The 23,518-nt window shown below is 41.3% G+C and overlaps 1 protein-coding gene across 1 annotated transcript in view; it reads left to right on the top strand.

Annotated features, from left to right (window-relative positions):
- The window catches only part of slc4a10a (solute carrier family 4 member 10a), a 32,324-nt gene extending 11,196 nt beyond the window's left edge, over positions 1-21,128 (top strand). Inside the window, exons 10-26 of the mRNA XM_076302551.1 lie at positions 3,345-3,491; positions 4,803-4,903; positions 5,798-5,972; positions 7,750-7,883; positions 8,823-9,068; positions 11,057-11,162; positions 12,133-12,294; positions 12,669-12,782; positions 12,871-13,032; positions 13,127-13,378; positions 13,705-13,773; positions 14,073-14,246; positions 14,441-14,563; positions 14,984-15,048; positions 15,165-15,275; positions 20,485-20,524; positions 20,991-21,128. Of these exons, the coding sequence (XP_076158666.1) occupies positions 3,345-3,491; positions 4,803-4,903; positions 5,798-5,972; positions 7,750-7,883; positions 8,823-9,068; positions 11,057-11,162; positions 12,133-12,294; positions 12,669-12,782; positions 12,871-13,032; positions 13,127-13,378; positions 13,705-13,773; positions 14,073-14,246; positions 14,441-14,563; positions 14,984-15,048; positions 15,165-15,275; positions 20,485-20,524; positions 20,991-21,128 (2,319 nt within the window). The remainder of the gene's footprint in view (positions 1-3,344; positions 3,492-4,802; positions 4,904-5,797; positions 5,973-7,749; positions 7,884-8,822; positions 9,069-11,056; positions 11,163-12,132; positions 12,295-12,668; positions 12,783-12,870; positions 13,033-13,126; positions 13,379-13,704; positions 13,774-14,072; positions 14,247-14,440; positions 14,564-14,983; positions 15,049-15,164; positions 15,276-20,484; positions 20,525-20,990) is intronic.
- Positions 21,129-23,518: the final 2,390 nt, after the last annotated feature.

The raw sequence follows: 23,518 nt of genomic DNA on the forward strand, positions 1-23,518 counted from the left end.
ACACATGATACAGCTTCCCTGTGTGACATTCCAATGAGTTGACGGTCATATTAAAATGCAGTGGTCTCTTCATTTTGAACATGACTGTCAACTCATTCGAATGTCACTCAGCGTAGGATGACATGAGAAAAATGGGCAGTGGTCTCTTAATTTTTTCCAGAGCTGTATATACAGGTGAGTCTCAACAAATGAAAATATTGTGGAAAAGTTCATTTTTACCCCCTAATTTAAAAAGTGGATCTTTCATACTGTATATTCTAGATTCATTAGATATAAAGTGAAATATGTCAAGCCATTTTTGTTGTAATCTTGATTACGGCTTACGGGTCATGAAAACCAAAAATGAGTATCTCAAAATATTAGAATAAAGAATAGTAAAACTTAGTGAAAAACAGCTTTTGACTGATATAAATATATTGAATATATTAAATATATACTGATATAAATATAAATATATTGAATAATACATTTTGTTTGTAACACACTTTACATGTACAAGAAACCTCAAAGTGCTATATACTGTATATAATGAATAACAATGTATAATAATGTACATTATTATGACCGCCGCACAGCGAAGCAAAAATTGAAAGTGTAGGATCATTATGACACCCTCCGAATGCATGTCAAGTTTCGTGGACTTTCGTTCATGGGGGGGGGGCATACAATAAATTAATTTATGTGTACATTTAGTGACCGTACACCAAAAGTTTTCTGTGAATATCTTGAGAACCGTAGGGCCTAGGATGACCAATTTTTTGAGTCAGTTTGCCTCCAGGGGTCATGTTAACCCATTCCATATGCACACATGTGCATAAACAGATATTCACACACACACACATACATTCACAGTAATCATACGTATGACACATACACACACAGTAGACATATGTACGCATGCATGCACATGCACAGGCACACACACAGGCACACCCACAAGCACATGCACACACACACACACACACACACACACACACACACACACACACACACACACACACACACACACAAACATAAACACGTACACGCACACATGGACACAATTCAAGAATTTCTCAGAATTATGAACAGGCAAGATGGGGGTGAGGTTGTATAAAATGTATTTTACATGTGAAATCTATGAACTAATCATGTTTTGGTACTTGTTGTCTAGCAGATACCAGTGAGAATTAAGTGTGCATAATGCAATTCAGTGAGACAGTTAGAATCCTATATGCCAGAGGTATTCAATTAATCTTCAGCGAGGTCCAGTTACGGAAAATTTCCTCAAGCAAAGGTCCGGAGCATCATAATGTTTAACGTGCGTGTTTAGGCTATGTATATGTATGTATGTATAATATTAGGATGGATGGATGGAGCCTAGTTGTAGATATATAGATAGATAGATAGATAGATAGATACTTTATTGATCCCCAAGGGGAAATTCAAGAAATAGAAGATTGTAGGCCTAGGCCTAATGTTTAACGTGAAATAAAATAAGTAGCCTAAAAGGCAACATTCGAAATGAGGAGAAATAAGGCAAGATAAGAGTAGCCTAATTGGGGAGAAAAACTGAGTAGCCTTGGCTATTTTTAAGATCTTAACGTGAACTTAAAATAAAATTTGAGCTGAGACAAGGATGGATATTCCACAGCTGGTTCCTTGAACCCATTAATCAGCAAGTTTAATTAAATTGTTTTAGTTTTTTTTATGTTGACCCGAAATCCTGGAAACCCAGGAATATCACGTTGTTGGGCAGTTAATGCATGTAGGCTTAACTAGATTGTGGTGGATCAATCATATTGCCTTCTTAAATCATAAAATATTCTGTGGTCTCAGTTCACTGTTGAATGGGCCTAGCCTACCCTATGCTTGCTCAAAATATATGCTTTGTCTAGTAGAGGTGCTTCAAATTGGCGCTTAAAATCGCCTGTCTCAGAATATGTAGAAGAGGTCCAGGGCAATTCTGCGCAAAACTGTCACATCCATATTTAGTTGGCGTTACGGACGTGACAGTTTTGCGTGGTATTTCCCCCGTATCGTTATATAAAGCTCTGTTCTCGCTGTCTAGCTGTCTCCTCTTTGAGCAATCGATGATTTGAAAATAACTTACTTATCGTTAACTTAGATATCCATCTGATTGTTTCTCGTCCCGTCTCCTCTCCTCGCTCGTTTCAGGCTATCAGTCTCTTCTCCATAGTAGGAAAATGAAATGATGGTAGATAGTAGAAATGATGGTTCCTGAAGCTCATGAAGTAAATGCTGTTATCCTAACCAACGAAACATTTAGCGCAGCTTTGAAATCTTACGTGAAAATCTTAATTAGGCTATTATGGTCTGGGTCCGGATAGGATCACGTCACGGTCCGGACTCGGACCGCGGTCCGCCATTTGGTGATGGCTGCTATATGCCTTTCACCTTTCGTTTTTAGCCAGCAGCCAGACCAGCAGATAACTTTGCTGAATTACTGAAGCTACGTAAGCAGGCTTAGTTAGTACTTGGATAAGAAACCTCCTTGAGTAGGATCCTGCTGGAAGCGTTGTTGGTGGCTGGCCAGTAGGTGGCACTCTTCCCTGTGGCCAAAAGCCACCAAACAAATATCAATCCCAATGTCCTATTGCAGTGACAGGGTCACTGTACTGCAGGAGATGTTTTCCTTTGTATTAATGTTAAATTGAGGTCCTGACTCACCATGGTTGTTAAAGATTCCATGGCACTTATCGCAAAGAGTAGGTGGTTCCCTGATTTGTTTTATTTATGTACACATACATAAAGACAAACACACACACACACACATACACACACACAAAAACACACACACACACTACACATGCACACACACATACATTACATGCACACACACGACACGCACAAACACGCACACAAACACATAAACACACATACACACACACACACACACATGCACCCACACATACAAACACACGCACACACACACACACTCACACACAAAAAAACACACACAAAACAAATATACACAAAAACAACCACACACTCTGCAGACACTCAATTACAAACACACAAAAAAGGAACAACGTAGGAAATGAACACAATTTGACAAGCGTGACTTATTTTTCTGGAATAAATGTGCTGGACTGGGCGGCGGTACATCTAGTTACTCTTGGTTTCACTTTGGTTAATATTGCACGACAGGGGAGAGGGTCTGCAGTAACCTGACCTATTATTTATTTTATTTTGTACTGTGAACACACGTGTATGTAGGTATAGCCAGGTGTGTAATAAGGCTGATTTACACCTGTCACCAACAGCAGCATAGCTGAATGAACAGCCAGTGTAGCTCTGCTATTGGTCTCTGTCTCATGGCTGTGTCACGGCTGTGTTCCCAGGTGTTCCATGATGTTGCGTATAAGGCCAAGGAGCGCAGTGACCTGGTGGCCGGCATTGATGAGTTCCTGGATCAGGTGACCGTGCTGCCACCAGGAGAGTGGGACCCCACCATCAGGATAGAGCCCCCGAAAAATGTGCCCTCTCAGGTTAGTCACTAAACATACAGTACATACACACCTATGGTGCACACCAATTCTGTTATTTTTTAGCTATATTTCTGTGCTTTGTGCATGTATTCACATATGACACTGACTGCAGTGAGTGGGAGAGAAAGAGATGAGGTGGAATGAGGAAATAACTGGGGGTTGGATTTGAACCTGGGTCCCTTGTGGGCACTGGGACCCGAATGTGGTACAGACTGGACTTGCTCCATTGAGAAGCCTCTCTGCCCGTATGAGAGCTGTGTGCACCAATCAGATCGTCTTGGCGGGCTTTATACAATGATTGACAGATGAGCAACAGTGCCTAGCCATTCACGTCACCTGAATGCTTTGGTTGATTTTGTTTGCAACAAAAAGGCTGTGGCTAGAGAAGCTAAACATTTAGATTTCAGAGAAGAGAAGAAGGAGGTTTTGTCTGTTCTCTCTCCCTATGATTCACATACAGTATTACGTTGCTCTGATTGGTTAGTTCTATCCTCTTGTGTGCAGAGGCATTTCCCCACCTGTATAGTTTGAAACAACCCAAGGGTACATTACCAGACTCAAATTCTGAATAGAATTGAGTCAGGCTAGGCCAGATGGACAAGGAAAGTGTAATTAGCACCTTTGTCATGCTGTGCCTTGCTATATTAAGTGGAATTTACTAAACATTAATATAATTAGCTAAATAGCGTTCATCCCTGCCCTCTACAGTAACTTGTAATGCCCACAGCTAAAAAGTATCATTCAATCACAAGTCGCAGTTGAATGGAGTCAACTGACAACAACTTTAAAGGTGCTCTAAGCAATGTTACACGGTTTCTAAACTAAAATATTTTTTGTCACATACAGCAAACGTCACCTCACCATCTGGTAGCTGCCTGTGCCCTGAATACACTGTAAAACAAAAGGGGTCTCTGTGGACAGCCCAGGCTCCAAAAACGGCAACAAAAACAACTTGGTCCAGCCTGGACAATAAAAACATAACAAACTGTTCCAACCAATCACCAACAAGATGCGGGATTAGGAGAGTTCCAATTGCATAAGAGGGAAGAGGAGGGAGTAGCGAGCTAGCTCACTGTTTTGTTTGTCATGCTTTGCCAATACCTTAGTACATCACCTGATTCCCATAACAAAATTACTCTGGGATGCTTCATTCTATACCGTTTTCCAAGCCAAGGGGCGTAACCATCAGTGAAATTAAACTCTGGCACATTATGATTGGTTTCTTGGTTTTCGTTGATTTTGGAAATTGTTGTGAATTGAAGGATTGCCAGACGGATCTGCAAAGTTTGTGTGTGTGTGTTTATGGTGCAGGAGAAGAGGAAGTTGCCACCGTTACCCAATGGCGTCACAGACCTGGGAGAAGCAGAGGAACACGGCGGACATGGAGGCCCTGAACTACAGCGCACAGGGAGGTGTGTGTGTGTGTGTGTATGTGTGTGGACAGTACAGGGGACACATTCTACACAAAAGTGCAGCAGAAATACGAACTTGTTTAGCATAGGGGAGGTTGTTTATACAGCACAGGTCATGGTGGCCCCCGAAACCTCTCTCTGTCCTTTTGTCCTTCAGTCTCACTCTCTTTTTCCCGCCATTCCTCTCCTTCACCGTAAATCTGCTGTCTGTGTGAGAACAGTCAGCCTCCCTCTCTCCTCCTCCTCCTCCTCCTCCTGCTGCTGCTGCTGTTCCTCAGCCTCTTTCAGAGAGACATTCCAATGGAGGCTCTTTGTCTTAGCTCACTTCTCTCTAGATTTTCTCCCATGGTCCCACTTTCTCTCTAACAAGCGGAGTTCTCCCTCCCTGGTCATTTGTCACTCATTGAAATGCTTTTAAAAATATATCTGCTGTTGGAGGGCTGTTTAGGATTTTACACACCATGTGCTTCATGTAGTCTTCGCAAGTTGTTTTGGAGTAGATTAGTGCACAGAACATGCCCTTGTTGGTGTCTGTGTGTGCCTTATGTTACACTGTAAAATATTCAGGCATTTTTAGTGCTTTAGTATTCAAAAACAGCAAGGATGCAGCCATACAATACAAAATTAATGGAGAGTGAACATTGTCTCCCCTTTGGCTTTGTTATTGGTGAAGTGAAATTGTCCTGATCAGAAAGTCAAACCTAGGCATCACTATTGGCTATTAAGCAAGGACATGTCAAAGGTGTCTCAAATGTATAACAGAAAATATTGGTATGTGTAGATTTGTAATTGTAAAATGTATAAATATTTGTATATAAATAAATTTAAATATACCTCTCTCTTTTTTACCTGTGTATCTTCTTGTTATCCTGTCTGTTTTGCCATGTGTGTCAGGCTCTTTGGCGGCCTCATCCTAGACATCAAGCGCAAGGCCCCCCACTACTTGTCAGACTACACAGACGCACTGAGCCTGCAGTGTCTGGCCTCCTTTCTGTTCCTTTACTGCGCCTGCATGTCCCCCGTCATCACCTTTGGAGGTCTGCTGGGGGAAGCCACCGAGGGACGCATAGTAAGACACACACACACACACACACACACACACACACACACACACACACAAAATATGCACATGCATATAGATACACATTGTCAGAGATGTGATATCAAACAACAAATCAACAACACAAGAATAATGAGCTCATACACACATACCGTAAAAACGGCGAAAGAAAGTGGCGACTCCCTACCTTTTGTGGCCATAAAGTCTGAATATGTGTCCATTTCTCAATTATTTATACCGTAATCAATTTAATAGTGTTTCCCGTTTTTGCTGAGCAAGAGTTTTGTGTGAAAGAAATTGAAGGCCTGAGATCTGAAATAAACTAGATGTACCGTAAAGTGGTATAAAATACACTAAAAAACACTCTCTCTGCAAAAATAAACCACGCTTGTCAATTTGTGCGTGCTTACATGTGTGTGCGTGTGCATGTGCGTGTGTGTGCATTTGCCTGCATGTCCACTGTGTGTGTGTGTGTGTGTGTGTGTGTGTGTGTGTGTGTGTGTGTGTGTGTGTGTGTGTGTGTGTGCATGTGTGTGAGTGTGTGCGTACCTGTGTGTGCATGTGTGTGAGTGTGTGTGTGTGTGTGTGTGTGTGTGTGTGTGTGTGTGTGTGTGTGTGTGTGTGTGCGTGCGTTTACTGTATGCGTTTAGGTGTGCCTGCATGTGTGTGCATGTATTATGTGTGTGTTTGTGTGTGTTCATGAGTGTGTGTGTGTGCATGTGTAGTGTACAGTCACTAAATGTACACATATATTCATTTATTGTATGGTCTAGAACGGAATTCCACAAAACTTGGCATGCATTCAGTGGGTGTCATAACAATCCTACACCTCCAATTTCATGCAGTTTTGACCATGTTTGCCAGAGATACCTGTGATTACAACACCTCATTTTTGCTTTTTTAATTTGTAACTAGGTGGCGCTATACATCAAATGAGTGTTTATGGGATAGGTTGACATGGCCCCTTAAGACAAACATACAAAAAAATGTGGTCCTCGTAGCCCTTACGGTTCTCGAGATATTCACTGATAAACTGTGTCCGCCCTACCCTCATGTCCGTCGAGGGGGCGACGTATCAAAAGGAACACCCCGGGTGCACCCCAGTCTTTCAGTGTCCTGGGAATCGTTGACACAAAATTACTGAAGAAAAACAAATCCGGAAGAAAAAAAACTCTCACCTCTCACTAAACCTACAGTATATGACTTTCGCTGTCCGGTGGTCATACTGTAACAAAAGCATGGGGCGTTTTCACAGCATATATACAAATGCATGGTGCACTGGTAGAAATCACATGGTATGATTTCGATCTCTACAGTGGAGCCTCTGGCTTGTCTTGGCATTCACTGTTGAACGCTTTTGAGAAGGAGGTGCAAACTTGACTATTGCAATTTGATCTATTGATTTATTTTCTACCATTTATCTTGTATTGTTTTATCTTATTTATTGTATTTTAAGTATTATAATATTATTATATTTATTTATTTATTTATTTATTTATTTATTTATTTATTTATTTATTTATTTATTTATTCTATTCTATTCATTATTTTTTATGTACATTTTCCATTTTCTCACTCTGACTGGTTAAATCTTTCTCATGTTCTGCTGTGTGCAGATTCTGTTTCCTGCACAATAGCCAGTTCCCTACAGTAGTATGTGTGAATTTCTTCTGTCAATGTCGGCACACTGTTAACAACTCACACCGTTTGCTGAAAAGACTCACACACAGACATAAAACCAGCAAATTCATTCGAACACATATGCGTTCATTTTCCGTCTACCCAGAGTGCCATTGAGTCCCTGTTTGGTGCCTCCATGACTGGCATTGCCTACTCCCTGTTTGCTGGACAACCCCTCACCATCCTGGGAAGCACTGGGCCTGTGCTTGTGTTTGAGAAGATCCTCTTTAAATTCTGCAAGTAAGTGGCTATTCGGGTGCATACTGTATGTGTGTGTATGGTCAGGGAGACCAATTGATTGATTGTAAAGTTGGGTAGCCTATATACGAGTTGTAGTGATATTGTTATTGAAACAGGAACATGCAGCTACTGATGGATTTATGAGCATGCTCTGCCCATAAATCTGCTCATACTCAATCAATACAGCCATCACAGCCCCATCCACTCTCTAAATCTCTAGGTTCAGGGCAAACCGTCCTATTTTCTCCGAAGAGGAGCACTTAATAGCAATTAGTGCTGAACAGTTAGTCGTAGGGGGGAAGAAGTTATTAGTTAATACCCTCCAGAATTATGGTAAAGTTTGGTAAAGTTGACTAAAAACAGATATAAAAAATAATCTTTTGGTGATTTATTATAATGCAATGAAAACAATGAGGAAAAATCCAATCTTAAAGGGAAGCAAAGTTATTCTGAGAAAAAGGAAAATCTCATAAAGAAATAAATATTTTAGCAAAAACACGTTGCCCACTGTAATACTTTCTTAAGCAAAACATTACTTTGGACATGGACTTTATTTTCTGTTGCTGATGGTGTTAAAGTGGTTTCTTTCACTGCTTTCATACTGATAATAACCGACTGATAACCTTATCAGCCTGAGGTTACTGCAGGGAAAATTAATTGAAGTTTGTTTTACATTTTGCAAGGGCCACTCCATTTGAGAGCATAAAACTGAAAAAGCTCACACCTTGTTTGTTTTTTCTGTGCTTTTGTCTGTATGTGGGTGGATATGTGCATATGTTTGTATTAATGTGTGCATGTACATGTGTGTGTGTGTGTGTGTGTGTGTGTGTGTGTGTGTGTGTGTGTGTGTGTGTGTGTGTGTGTGTGTGTGTGTGTGTATGTGTATGTGTTTGCGCGTGCATTTGTGTGTGTGTGTGTGTGTGTCTCCTGCATTCACAGGGATTATGGCCTGTCCTACCTCTCTCTGCGTGTGTGCATTGGTCTGTGGACGGCCTTTTTCTGCTTGCTGCTGGTTGCCACGGACGCCAGCTCGCTGGTGTGCTACATCACCCGCTTCACAGAGGAGGCTTTTGCGTCCCTCATCTGCATCATCTTCATCTACGAGGCCCTGGAGAAGCTCATACACCTGGGCGAACACTACCCCTTCAACATGCACAATGACCTCAACAAGCTCACACAGTACTCGTGAGTATACACACACACACACACACACACACACACACACACACACACACTCACACACACAAAAAATGTTTGTATACACACATACACTTAGGATTTCATCAACTAGTTGACTATTATAACCACCAGTCGACACTAGTTGGCACTGTTCCACAGTTATGATATGTAATTTTATGTACAGCTGTACTAAAGTACAAAAAGAACACTCTACCGGTACATAACAACTTCACTTACCAGCTGCTGTTATGAAAAGATTTTCAGCTAGTAATAATCAGTAATCATGTAACCCCTTACACACACACAAACACTCATAATAATCTTTTTTTTTTAAGTATATTTTTTGGGGCTTTTATGCCTTTAATTGACAGGATAGTGGAGAATGACAGGAAGTGAGTGGGAGAGAGAGTCGGTGTGGGATCCGGAAAGGATCGCCTGCGTACGGTGCAGGTGCCCCAGCCAGTTGCACCACGGCTGGAGCACACTCTTAATAATCTTTTGATGATATTTTTGTATTGTATTGCTGACTCTGTTCAACTTACCAATCTACAGCTTTCATTTAATGTTCCTCAAGAAGCTCTCATCACTCTTAAATTAGTACTAAATGAAAAGAAAACTAAATATATGCTATTTACTAGAGCAAGGAACATTGAGGTGTGCAAATAACCACTGTGGGTCCAGCATTGATAGAGTCTCTGAATACAAATATCTTGTTATCTAGCTCGATGAGAAACTCACATTTAGTCACCATATCACCATCCTAGTAAAGCAATTGAGATATACAATTGGTTTCTTCTACAGAAACAAAGCCAGCCTCCCTATGGGAAGTAAGAAACAAGTTGCTAAATTAGTTTTTATGTCAGTTCTAGACTATGGTGATATAGAAATGCTACTGCTTGTTCACTTAAAGCCCAGGACTAAGGGGCCATTTATACGAGAACGATTGCGAAGGAAGACGACAAAATATTTTATCATAAGTGCCTTTCGTTTACACGGCGACCCCGCCATCGGGGCTTGAAGACGCAAAAATGTGAAGACTCCTTCCAGAGTGTAGAGTTTTGAAGACGACCCGGGTTGCGTCTCCGTCTAAATGGCTAAACCAAAGATCCTTGATTACCTCTCTGGCTAAACTGTCAAATTAGAATGTCTGCGCGTGACGTACCGGGGTTCTATCACACCACCACCCAGCGGTCTGGAATGCATATCCAATCGAATATCACATACTCTTGCGTCTTCATATAAACAAAGATTTATGAGAATGCTTGTCTAAAAGCAAAGAGAATGCTTGTCTAAACGCGAATACAAAAAAAGAAGACGAGACGCCACTTCTGCGTCTTTTCTTTTCATCGTCACCGTATAAACGTAGCCTAAGTCTACCACTCTGCCCTGGGAATCATTACTGGTGATGGCTATAGCACTCATCATTGTGTCCTCTATGGTAAAGTTGGTTGGTCATCTATGACAGAGAGGAGACATAATCATTAGTATCTGTTCATTTGCAAAGGTATTGTTGGGAAATTACCAGGTTACCGGTATATTTCAAACATGCTTGTTTGGAATTCTGGTCCCTATCAGATCAGATCAAATGACTGTTTGATGCTCAAGATTCCTCGTATCCATTTTGAGTTGGGAAAGTCGGCCTTTTGTTATGGTGCCCCTACCTCCTGGAATAATCTTCAATGTAATATAAAAATGAACTATCCTACTTTCCTATAATCAATTCAGATCTGTACTCCTTCCTATGTCAAATTGTACCTGTTTTAAGTACATTTTATTGTATTATTGTTATTATTTCATTATTAATATTTTAATATGTTATGTATTTTTATTTTTCCCTTCCTCTTCTATAATGTTATGTAGGTTATGTTATTATTTATTTTATTTTGTTTTATTTATAGGCCTGTGTGTATAGGCCTAGAATGAATGAATATAATACTTTTTTATGCTCTGAAAAAAATGTGGTAATGCATGTTTGCTTATGTGTGTTGCTGCAGGTGTGTGTGTGTGATGCCTAAGGATCCCAGTAACGCCACATTGCAATACTGGGAGCAGAACAACATCACAGGCACTCTGGTCGACTGGGGAAATCTGGATGTTCAGGTGTGTGTGTGTGTGTGTGTGTGTGTGTGTGTGTGTGTGGGTGGGTGTGGGTGTGTGTTTGTCTGTGCTTTATTTTCCTTTACCCTTGGGACCCAGTCAAGGGAATCCTTCTGGCTGTACTGTAGAATGCATGCAGGAGAGGGTCACAGACGAACATACACTGTGTGTCAAAGTGTGTATGGGGTGGGCTGGCTTGAAGGCATAAACCCAACCAATACAAAAACAAAGCTTTCATTTTACCTACATTGACTCTAAACTCTGGCAAAATGAAGGACTTGGGCAGCATCCTTTTCCTGGCTGGGTGACGTTTCCTCCACAGATGGAGATTAGGGACTGGATTTTGCCGGATTTATTTGTTCTGAATCAACCCACAGACACTGCCCTTCCGTGCATGTCTTTGTGTGTGTGTGTGTGTGTGTGTGTGTGTTCGGTGAACTGACATGACACTGCACATTTCTGCAGATTCTCGTCATCATGAAGGTTTCCCTCCTGAGGATGTAGGAGTGTACTGTATATGTCTCTCTCTCTCTCTCTCTGTGTCTTTCTCATCGTTGGAGGCTTAGCCAAATAAATCCAAACACAAATCCAATCTACTTCAGTTCAGTTCATTAATCGTGCAGCCTTTTTTTTACTCTAAATCTTCTGGTGCAGCTCTGACTCTGCAGGCCCTTATTCTCACAAGTCATGTGCCTGATTTTATGCAAGGGCAGCTCAAGGACAGTTACCCAGAGTGAGAAATCATGCTACATAAAATGGACAGTTCTGGTCTTTGGCCATGATTGCCTGAGCTGTGTTCAATGTCATTACAAAGCTGTAAACTGCAGCATCTTGAAGCTTAAATACTAATATAGTTTGTGACAACCATTGAAAGAGGGAGAACAGATCTTATCACAGATTTGTTCTCTTAAAACCAATGCACTGTGCATTGAGGACACTGTATGGTCTGAAAGTGTGTGTGTGTGTATTGCAGGGCTGCATAGACATGCAAGGGCACTTTGAGGGAACTGCATGTGGGCATCACGGCCCGTATGTCCCTGACGTTCTCTTTTGGTCAGTGGTGCTCTTCTTCTCCACTGTGGCCATGTCCTTCTTCCTCAAGGAGTTCAAAACCAGCCGCTACTTCCCCACCAAGGCAAGTCTGTATGTGTGCAGGTGGATGGCTTTGTACAGTATGTGGTGTGTTTGTGCAGGTGGATGGCTTTGTACAGTATGTGGTGTGTTTGTGCAGGTGGATGGCTTTGTACAGTATGTGGTGTGTTTGTGCAGGTGGATGGCTTTGTACAGTATGTGGTGTGTTTGTGCAGGTGGATGGCTTTGTACAGTATGTGTGTGTTTGTGCAGGCACAGCTGTGTGTGTTTGTGCAGTATGTGTGTGTTTGTGCAGGCACAGCTGTGTGTTTGTCTATTCTTGTGAGTATGTCTAGTAAAGGTTTTCTAAAACCCTTGTGACATAGGCAAATGTGTACAGTGCAGTGAGGCCTGATTTCCTCTGGTGTCTGTTCTCAGGTCAGGCAGGTCATCAGTGACTTTGCTGTGTTCATCACTATCCTCACTATGGTCCTAGTGGACTATGGCTTGGGTGTCCCCTCTCCAAAACTTCAGGTTCCCAGTAAGTTTAAGGTTAGTGAAGGAAACGGCCTGTTTAGCACTTGATCTGGGTGGCTATAATGACACTCTTCAGTAATGTCAGTCATGTGACCTCCCACAGCCAACCAGAGATGACCGTGGGTGGCTGATCAGTCCTTTGGGTCCTAACCCATGGTGGACAACCATTATTTCCTGCATCCCAGCGCTCCTCTGCACCATCCTCATCTTCATGGACCAGCAGATCACCGCCGTCATCATTAATCGCAAGGAACACAAGCTGAAGGTGTGTGCTCGTGTGTGTGTGTGTGTGTGTATGTGTGTGTGTGTCTTTGTCTGTAACTAATGTGTGTGTGTGTTTGCATGTGTTGCTTTTATAGAAAGGTTGCGGATACCACCTGGACCTGTTTGTGGTGGGTGTGATGCTGGGCATATGCTCAGTGATGGGGTTGCCATGGTTTGTGGCGGCAACAGTGCTCTCCATTTCGCACGTCAACAGCCTGAAGTTGGAGTCAGAGTGCTCAGCGCCCGGCGAGCAGCCCAAGTTCCTGGGGATCCGTGAGCAGCGCTTCACTGGACTCATGATCTTCACCCTAATGGGCTGCTCAGTCTTCATGACCTCTGTGCTCAAGGTCAGGGAGAGGGAGGGGGAGGAAGGGGAAGAGAGGAAAAAGGGGAAACAGATTCTGGCTTTTAAAGCCCACTTCATTATGTCTGAAATGCTTTTAAATCATAGATTTCTAACTGTGTAGTTTAAACCTCTCTGAAACATCTCTGATTGAAAAAAATAATAAAAAATAGTTTTCCAGAAATAAATCAGCACGTAATTTGAGAGGTTCGGTTTCTCACTGGTTGTCCAAATTGTTCCTTTGTCGGATTTCACCAAAAATATAAACAAATCCCTACAAATCACTATAAGGAGCTATAAGTCTTATCAGATGATTCTCTTCTGTTACAGTTCATCCCCATGCCTGTCCTGTATGGGGTGTTTCTGTACATGGGCGCTTCCTCCCTCAGGGGTATCCAGGTGAGTCACCGGCCTTCCCCTGCACCCTCCAGACACAGGCCATTTCATTTAGCTAATTTCCTTTAAATGCATGCACATTGCAGGGGCTCTCAAGGGCTCACAGTGAACACCCAAAATAGTATAAACATCATGGTACTAGTCATCTTAAATACATTTCTTCCCCACTTATTTCCTGGTATAAGCATGACACTTTTGTTTTTCCCAGTTTAATGCTTTATCTTCTGCTGTGAAATATTATGGGTGCACTATGCACCTTCTTTACAGTATATATTATATATGTGCATGTGTGTGTGTGTCAGTTCTTTGACCGTCTGAAGCTCTTTGGGATGCCAGCAAAGCACCAGCCTGACTTCATCTACCTGCGTCACGTTCCATTGCGGAAGGTCCACCTCTTCACCATCATCCAGCTTACCTGTCTGGTGCTGCTCTGGGTCATCAAGACCTCCAGAGCCGCCATAGTCTTCCCTATGATGGTGAGCTGTGTGTGTGTGTGTGTGTGTGTGTGTCAGTGTCAGTTTTCTCCACAATGTTCTGCATAGATTTGCAATTGTGTGTCTGTGTGTTTTTGTATGCCTGAGTTTGGGTTTAGTGTGTGTGTGTGTGTGTGTGTGTGTTTGTACAAGTGACCTTGCAAGTATTGTTAACATTGTCCTCTCTGTCTGTGTAGGTGTTGGCTCTGGTATTCATCCGTAAACTGCTGGACTTCGTCATTAGCAAGAGGGACCTAAGCTGGCTGGATGATCTAATGCCAGAGAGCAAGAAGAAGAAGCTGGAAGATGCAGAGGAAGAGGTGTGTGTGTGTGTGTGTGTGTGTGTGTGTGTGTGTGTGTGTGTGTGTGTGTGTGTGTGTGTGTGTGTGTGTGTATGTCTGTCTGTCTGTCTATCTGTCTGTCTGTCTGTATGTGTGTGTGTATGTGTGTGTGTGTGTGTGTGTGTGTGTGTGTGTGTGTGTGTGTGTGTGTGTCAGAGAGAGGGAGAGTAAATTGGAAATTGTATTGTCAAAGAAATCATCCTATATTTGTGTGTGTCTTTCTGTCTCTGTGTCAGTACATGTCTGTTTATGTATACTTTCATCAAATTAGAGTTATGTAATACTGTACAAGCAGCCATTTTCCCTTAGAAGTGGCCACAGACTGCATAAACAGATCCCCTCACATGTTCTCAGTATCTGGTATGGCTGTCCAGTTAATGTGGCTCTTGTCTCATTCAGGAGGTCCACAGTGGAGTGTTAGAGGATGAGGGAATAGTCCAGGTGCCCCTGGAGGGACACTACAAGTGAGTGAAATAATTTGCTCATTTAAGATGTGTTGATTTATTAACATTTACCTATGTAATGTGGTGTTTAACAGCAAGTACATTAATATTTCTGTTCATATTTTTGTTCTCACCAGGGATGACCCCTCCATAGTTAACATTTCTGATGAGATGACAAAGGCCTCTTTTGGTAATGTTTTTAAAGGCCTCAACCCAGAGAACACCAAAAAAGACATGACCTCAAAAAGGTTTGACCTTCTTCTCCTCTTATTTGCACATTCTTAAATTAAAAGTTTTATTCCGCATACCGGTAGTTGCTTTGGAACATCTAGCTTGATTTTGTGCTACGCCTCTGCAAAATTAGTTATTTATTTTTAGATCAAATTCACATTGTGCATCTGTGGTGTATGCAAATCTAGTTTTCTGAAGTCTTAAGTCTTTTGGAGCTCAGGAGCACTTTGCTTTTTAATGTATTTCTCTGCATTATTACATGTGCAAAGAGGGGGTTGCTTTTAGACCCTATCTCTTTAATAGCTGTGCCATAGAGACTTAAAACTTGGGCAATTTCAGCTGAAACGTTTTTATGCATTTTGTTTTCACTTATGACTGAGCTCCTCGAATCCTAAGGAGTGGAATGCATCTTCCAGCACTTGATTTTTTGCAGCTGTCGTTGATGTGTACTGTTCCTCTGTATAACTGTTGCCCAGTCCTGCTACCTCCTCTGTAGTTTATGTAAAAAGCGAAGCTCCCTCGGTCTCTGAGAGAACTTCTGACCTGGCGACAGCTCACATCTCCTGACTCTTTTATCTCTCATCCCATCTCACATGTAAGCTCCCCCACCTAAACTTCCTAGAAGGTGATTGGCTACAGGTAAGCCCCTCCCCTCTCCCCTCCCCTGGGGTACACCCGTTGCCATGGTGATGCCACTCTCGTCCACCTCCCGTCCACCCCCTCCCCCACCCTCCCTGATCACTGTCTTTTTTTCTTTTTCTTCTCTTTTGAAGAATGCAGTTTATTTTTTGCTTCATGACACAGAAATTTAATTCAGTAGTGTAGTCTATGCCCTAGGTCATCTCAAAAGAAGAATTTATCGCTAGAAAACTCCTACTTCCATTTAATTGGTAAACAGTATCAATAGTTTCTACATAAAAAACAACCATTTGCCCATACTATAGCAACATCCTCAGGAGGAGTCTGGCCTTGATCTGGCAGAGATGCTGTTCCGTGTTGCACTCTGCACTCTGTGCAAAGCCCATTCAGACGGCGGCTTCCTGTGGGCCAATTAGCACAGTTTGTCTCGTGGCAAACGTTTGTCTCTGCATTAAACTGCCAAGGCTCTGGCAAGCCAGTGCAGTGCTTGAAATCAAATAAGTAGTGGCAAAGGCTGTAGTGGCAAACCGTCTCACTGATTGCTAATGACATTATGTTGTAGACGTCTGACTTGGTCTAGTCACTGCCAGACAAACCTGTTCACTCTCAGATATGCCACTGGGTCAGGCCTGAATAAACTGCATCAGGGTAAAAAAAAGCATCTCCATGGGGGCTCGAAAATGTCTGTCTCTGTCTCTGTCTGTGGTTTTTCCATTGGAGTGTGACTCTTTTTGCTCGTTTCTGTGGTGGTGCTCTGCGAGTGTGTCTGTGTGCACTGCATGAGACTGTGTGTGTGTGTGTGTGTGTGCATGTTTGTTTGTGAACGAGGGGGAGATGTGCAAGGAAGCTCGGTCATAACGCATGAGTGTTGCGAGAGAGAGAGAGAGAGAGAGAGAGAGACAGAGAGACAGAGAGACAAAGAGGGTGAATGAGTGAACGAATGAGTGGGTGACAGCGAGAGAGAAAGAGAGAGATAAGAGAAAGAGAGAGAGAGAGAAATCTTCATCCATGAAGTCATGGGAAATTGGAAATGGTACATGGAACATTTCTGCATGACAATGTTGATGTTGTCATTGTTAACTCTGAAACACTCAAAACTGACAGTTCCACACTCATGGTTCCCTTCAGCAATAACTCGGAAAAAAGCCACTCCTCCATAGAGGCATTTATTAAGTACCCAAATGGAGATTTCAATTGTGAATGTTCTCAGACATGGCCGAAGGTGTTGATCTCAACGCCTTAAGCTGCTGAGCCATCATAACATCTGTCTCATCAACATCTGTCACACTTGTTGTCTCAAGATTAATTGTTGGATCAAATCATATATCATTAGGTTTGCCATTTTTCTATACCAGCCTTGCTTATTCAAGTATATTTTATTGGACACCTTTAATACTGAAATCAATATAATTTACCATTCATGGTTACTTAGTTAAGGAAATTATAATTCATGTGGAATAAATGCTGCATGATGTCCTTTAATGCATAATTTAGTTTCTATCTAGAACTGTTACCCACTGTGTAGTTAAACACATTAAATGTTAAAATGTTTCATATATGCAGGAGGAATGACAATGTAGGAGGAAAGACAGCACTGAATAGACTAATGTGGCCTGTCTGCAGGTGTTTTCATGTGAAGAAGGACATTTGTGGGCTGACAGCCCTGAGTTGCCATGGAAGCCATAGTAACACCCATGTCGTTTTACCTCCCATTTTTCTCTCAGTTTTCCCGGAGCGATGAGCCGAAGACATGATCGCCAAAGAGATGTCGAAAAAGGCTTGGACAGGGAGACCAGTTTGTGACATTTTCCCTATTTCATCAATGATTAATAACCTACACACACACACACACACACTTGTGTGTGTGAATGGACACACATCACCTGCATGCATGTATTAATGTGCCACATTCCAAAACTTCTATACGTTCCTTTCACATTTGTCTGTGTTTGTACAAGTTGTGGAAACCTCCAGGAAACCATTGCACCATTTTCCATAGTCTTTGTGTGTGTGTGTGTGTGTGTGTGTGTGTGTGTGTGTGTGTGTGTGTGTGTGTGCGTGTGCGTGTGCGTGCGCGTGTGCTTGTTTGAGAGTTTGTGTTTTTCTGTGTTAGAGTGTGTGTATGTGTGTGATGTATCAGTACTTTTAGTGGAAGGGGTGAGGACACAGGAGTTTTTCAGTGTGAAGTTCCATACTGAATAATGGTCCAATAACATTTTAATTTTTTTTTTTCAAATGAATAGTGTGTATTTTGTATGTTTTTTTAATTTTTCGACTTTCAATATTCTCCTTTTGAAAATGATCTCGTATATTAAATATATCCATTTTTTTGTATGTAGCTTATTTTAAAGTGCTAGAAATAGAAATTAAGAAATGTACTCAGTAGATATTGTGTTTATGTCTGAAATGTTCTTATAGCAAATATATCACAAAATTACTGAAATCTTTGCAATTGTAATAAATGTAAACTGTCAGTATATTAGCAGTATATTTCAAGAAGTATGTTCTTAAATTCTTGTGAAGCACATCTTGAATGCTTCACTACATCCATACTTTTTTAAGTGGATGCTGTTTTATTTTATTTTATTTTATTTCTTTATTTTTTGTAGCAGAATCTTTGCCCAAACTCACTGTCAATCTTTGTTCTTACCTTCCTCTTTCAACCCATTAAAATCTCAGCCGACTTGTCGTAACCCTTTTTAGGAGTTGTGAGTTGGCATGTTTTGAATGCAGAATAACCAACCATGTACAGATGATAAGGGGGGGTCGGGTCAACAGTACATATAGTATATAGAAAGCTTACATATATATTTTGTTTAAATGGGATAAAAAAAGACCTGTTATGCCTGCATACTGTTCCATCTATGTTGTCAGTCATGTCACTTAACTTCTCCATGCAAGCTCCTGATTGGCGGCTGACATATCCCTCTATGAACAAACTCTGTTCCATAAATGTGTGCGTTTAACTGTATCAAACCTGCTGTGTGTAATGATCAGGGAGAGAGAGAGAAAGAGAGAAGGATGCAATAATTCTTTGATAAGATGGCATTATATCAAGTTTTGAATGGAAATTTGTATCTGTACATTCCATGTTGTACTTTCGTCCATGTACTGTATAAAGTGTCATGACTTACCTGTCTATATGTAATTTAAATCAGATTTAGAGAGAGTAGTATGGAAGTATTGGGCCATTTCCTTTGGCTTCTCATGCTTGATACTGCCCAAAGAGGCAGGTGGTAGATTTTTTTTTTGTACTGTGCACTTTCATGTTTTTTTGTTTTTTTGCAACTGATTATTCAGCTAAACCTTCAAAGCAATACTGATGTTGCGTTCAAATCAGTATTGTCTTGTAGAAATAATTGTTTCCATTGTTGACCAAATAGTTATTGTGACTTTTTTCAAAAAGTACATGTGAAAGCTAATAAAGCTGATTAACATTGGCTCTGTCCTCTCTCTGTGTGTATAAATCTTGCGTATAAATGAGACCACTTTACTGTTTTTAAAATCATGTGTATAGGCCTGAGTGTAAATGTGTGTGTCTAAACATGCTTTATTGAGCTTACACTTTAATGAGCTGAATTTGAGCTTACAGTTCTTTCACCAACTTACAAAATAGATACTTAAGCTTAGTCCTCAGATAGAGGAGGGTTGCTGCTTGCTCTGTTAAGGTATTTCTGTCCCTCCCAAACTGCATTGAAATGGTATGTTTAGCAGCCAGAATTTCAAAATTTCCGGCCCCCCCTAACATGACCCCCCACCCCCCACCCTGAAAAAAATTGCCTGATTGTGCCCCCCCTGAATTTTGGCTTTTATAAGTATAGTATATATACTCTTTTGATCCCGTGAGGGAAATTTGGTCTCTGCATTTATCCCAATCCGTGAATTAGTGAAACACACTCAGCACACAGTGAGGTGAAGCACACACTAATCCCGGCGCAGTGGTCAGACAGGTAACCAAGGACCCAATGGTCACTATGAATGAGATCCAGAGTTCCTTTGTGAAGATGAGAGAAGGTTACAAAAGGACAAGCATTGGACAAGCATCAGGTGGACTCCAATGAAGTTGTAGAAGCATTTCAAGGACCATTGATAGAAGTAGGATGGACCAGAGCTCAATTGCAAGGGTCATAACAAAGGAATACTTATGTAAATGAGATATTTCAGTCTTTTATTTTTTATAAATTTACAAAACGCTCCAAATGCCTTTTTTTGCAGAGTATTGCAGTATTGTTTGTAGATTGATGACAAAAAAATTAATTGAATCGAGATGAGTCTGAAACGCAACAACATGTGGAAAACTTTCCGGTTGCACTGTATTATTTATCTGAAGAACTGCTCTCAAGTAACACAGCATGTTGTATGGATTTAATTTATCATTAATATTTGGTAATCAATATAGGTGGTGTTTCATTATTCGTTTGGGATGTGATCACATTTTACCTTCTTTAATGCATTGACTTCCCTTTCTCTGTACATGTGAGGACAGCAGTTGGTCAGTCTGAGTGCTTCTAATAACCCTCAGTTAAGGGACGACCCCTGTCTCAATGTGTTTCCTGTTATTCCTCTGCATGCTCCCATCCATCTCAGAGCAGGTGGAGTGAGAGGGGTAGCTGATGGAGTAGCCTGGGTGAGCCCATTTGTTCTGCAGACCCGTCTAGCCACCTTCCCATTGAAGCCCTTTTCTGAATCACCAAAAACCCAGGAACCTATCACAACTGCTTATCTTACATGGGATGGGGGCTTTACAATGACAGATAGGTAGCGCTGTGAATACAACCAATGGCTGTGATGTCAGATGTCAGCCAGGCCACTCATGGAAGGCAAGTGGTCTGGCCAGCTAGTGATGAACGATCACTTAAGTATCAGGCATGTTTGGGACATGTTGTACCATTTACATTGGATGCTAATTATAACTTGCTACACTGATGGTTGTTGTTCACTACAAACTTCTCAGCATACTCAGTCAGATTCAGTGTAAGATTTTGTCATGATCAGTAATTATAGGGGTCATCCCAAATTTGAATTAATCTCTGAGGTTATTTTAGGGATTAAAAAAGGGATCTTAAGGAAAGCTATTTTTTCTGTCTGTGTAGGAATTCTCTGTTCTAGTTCCATGGGATTTCTCTGTCCAAGGCAGAACACAAAAGTGCAGAAATGAGAGGCAGCGGACCGGCCAGCCAGAAGCAAATTTCAGCACCATGATCCTCCATCGCCTGGGAGCTTTCGCTTGACCTAATGTGTCATGTTGCCATCAAATCACTGGTTAGGGCCCGATCACCAAAGGGCGCAAGGCCCTATTGTTTCTGTGAGGATTATCATTATTATAGTCGGGAATATCCTGCCGCGCTTTGCCTTTTTTTGAATACATTTGGTAGGGGTGTGTAACTCCCCAAGACCAACAACTTTCATATGTACATTTCATTAACCACAGGAAGTGAGATATTTGGGATTTTGTTGTGTTGTGACACATGTTCAATTTTGACGTACTTCTCCAAGACTATCAATTTATGTCAAATATGGTATACATATATCAAGATATTGTTGATTCTAAGTTGAGAATCTTTTTTTGATATGTTGTATGCTGAAATGGCGATATGATGAATTGAAACATCTCACTACATAAACAGGAAATGTGTCATACTGTTTGAAACTATCATTCTTAAAAGATACATTCAATCCAAAGTCATGTCATATGAGACAGCTCTCTACCACCACAGCAAGCCGCTGCTTTCCATTTTAAACATTGTGCCTAGTGGCAATTTTACTGGAAGTCAATAAAATAACATCCTAAAAGCTGCGTGTGTCGTTATGCATTAACTAAATTAAAGAGATATGCCACCATTTGGTACGCTCATTTTCCACCTCCCCTCAAGTTAAACAATTGAGTTTTACCTTTCTCCATTTCATCCAGCCGTTCTCTGAGTCTGGCGATACCACTTTTATCTCCAGCCTAGCATAGATCATTGAATCGGATTAGACCATTAGCATCTATCACTCTTAAAAGTAACTAAGATTTCCGGTAATTTTCCTATTTAAAACTTGTCAAGTTAAAAAGTGTAGTAAGACTAACAGAAAATTAAACGTGGCGATTTTCTAGGCTGATTTGACATGGAACTATACTCTCATTCCGGCGTAATAATCAAGGAACATTGCAAAAGCAGCCTACCATGTGCGCAACAGCACATTGATATCACGCAGCACGCCAGTGTAACGGAGGCGAACTGAGCTAGCGTGCTAGTTGCCTGTGTAAATCCACACACCCCTAACCTTAAGAACGCTTCTAACCGCTGAGTTGGAAGCCTGGGCTTTTAGCTCAGTAGTTAGAGCGTTCGACTCCCATGCCGGTGTGTGTCGAGGTGGCGGGTTCGAGGGCCGTGAGCGGCGGACGAATTCCAGCAACAAGTTTGAGCTGCAGGAGACAAATTGGTTAGTGACTGGATTATTACGCCTGAATGAGGTCAGGGCCGTTGTCACCATATACATTCCCCCCAATATTCAGATATGACCAAAATGCCCCCCCCCCCCCCAATATACTATACTGAAAGAAAAAAATGATATAGGCTACTACAGGAAACCAATAAGCACCACCGTCTGAAATGTAATCAAACGTAAATAACGCATAAATGAGTAACCTAGTGATGGTTCAAGCGAGTACACCCCTGAATCAGGCTCGGACTGGTAATCTGTACAACCGGGCAAATGCCCGGTGGGCCGGTGACCTCCGGGATTTTTTTTAATTATTTTTTTTAAAGTTATTTATCCTATTTGCGTCCCGTCATGTAGGCCTAGGCCTAGGCTATGAATGCAGTTGCATCCATTTGGCTTGGGGGGTGACAGGTCAATCATTTCGGCCTCTTCATGACAGGTTCCGTGTGTGTTACGATCGCGCCCTAGGTTTGTGGGGAAATATACAAGTCCACAACTCCTCGAAATATAGCCTACGAGTGCAGGGGCGCAGGAGATATTTTGAAAGGGAGGGGGACCAAATTGTGAACACAAACCCATACTGAGATCAGATTTCCAGATATCGGATCGCCACCTCTGGCCCACTTTCGACCATCATATTTTAAACTTGCCAGAATATTAAGTTAATACCATTGATTGTTTTCAAAATATTTTTTGATAAAAATGGTGAAAACTGAGATGAGCACAATGCCAGATCTGCCCTCAGACCAGCTTCTTGCTATGTGCAATTCTACTTTTATTTTTATTTTTTTAGATTTATTTCACACTACTTGGGCCAATGGTAGAAAAAAGCAACATGGGATGTTGATATTTTATGAAGCCATGAATGAATCATCATGCCTATTATCCAAACATAGACTACATGATCAAATAGCCTAGTTAGGCCTACTTAAATTGTCTGGTATAAACCAAATCAACTCTCCACTGTTTGTTTGCAGTTCATATTTATGCAACGTTAGAACTTAACAAGTGTTTGCTTAACAAGTTACCAGTCCAAAACACACAGAAAATTGCAACAGAAAGTTGCCTTTATAATCAACTATTTGTTCCAACAACATTTAAACAAAGCATTTATAACATTGAAAAAAAATACATAAGTAAAATAAAATAATGTTACTGTAGCCTAGTACATTATCCCAAGCTTCAAAGAGCTCCC

Source organism: Alosa pseudoharengus, unplaced genomic scaffold (assembly GCF_046254945.1).
Source record: "Alosa pseudoharengus isolate Yale_2024_CS ecotype anadromous, Long Island Sound unplaced genomic scaffold, YU_APseudo_1.1 YU_APseudo_1.1_scf_24, whole genome shotgun sequence".
Taxonomy (NCBI): Eukaryota; Metazoa; Chordata; class Actinopteri; order Clupeiformes; family Clupeidae; genus Alosa; species Alosa pseudoharengus.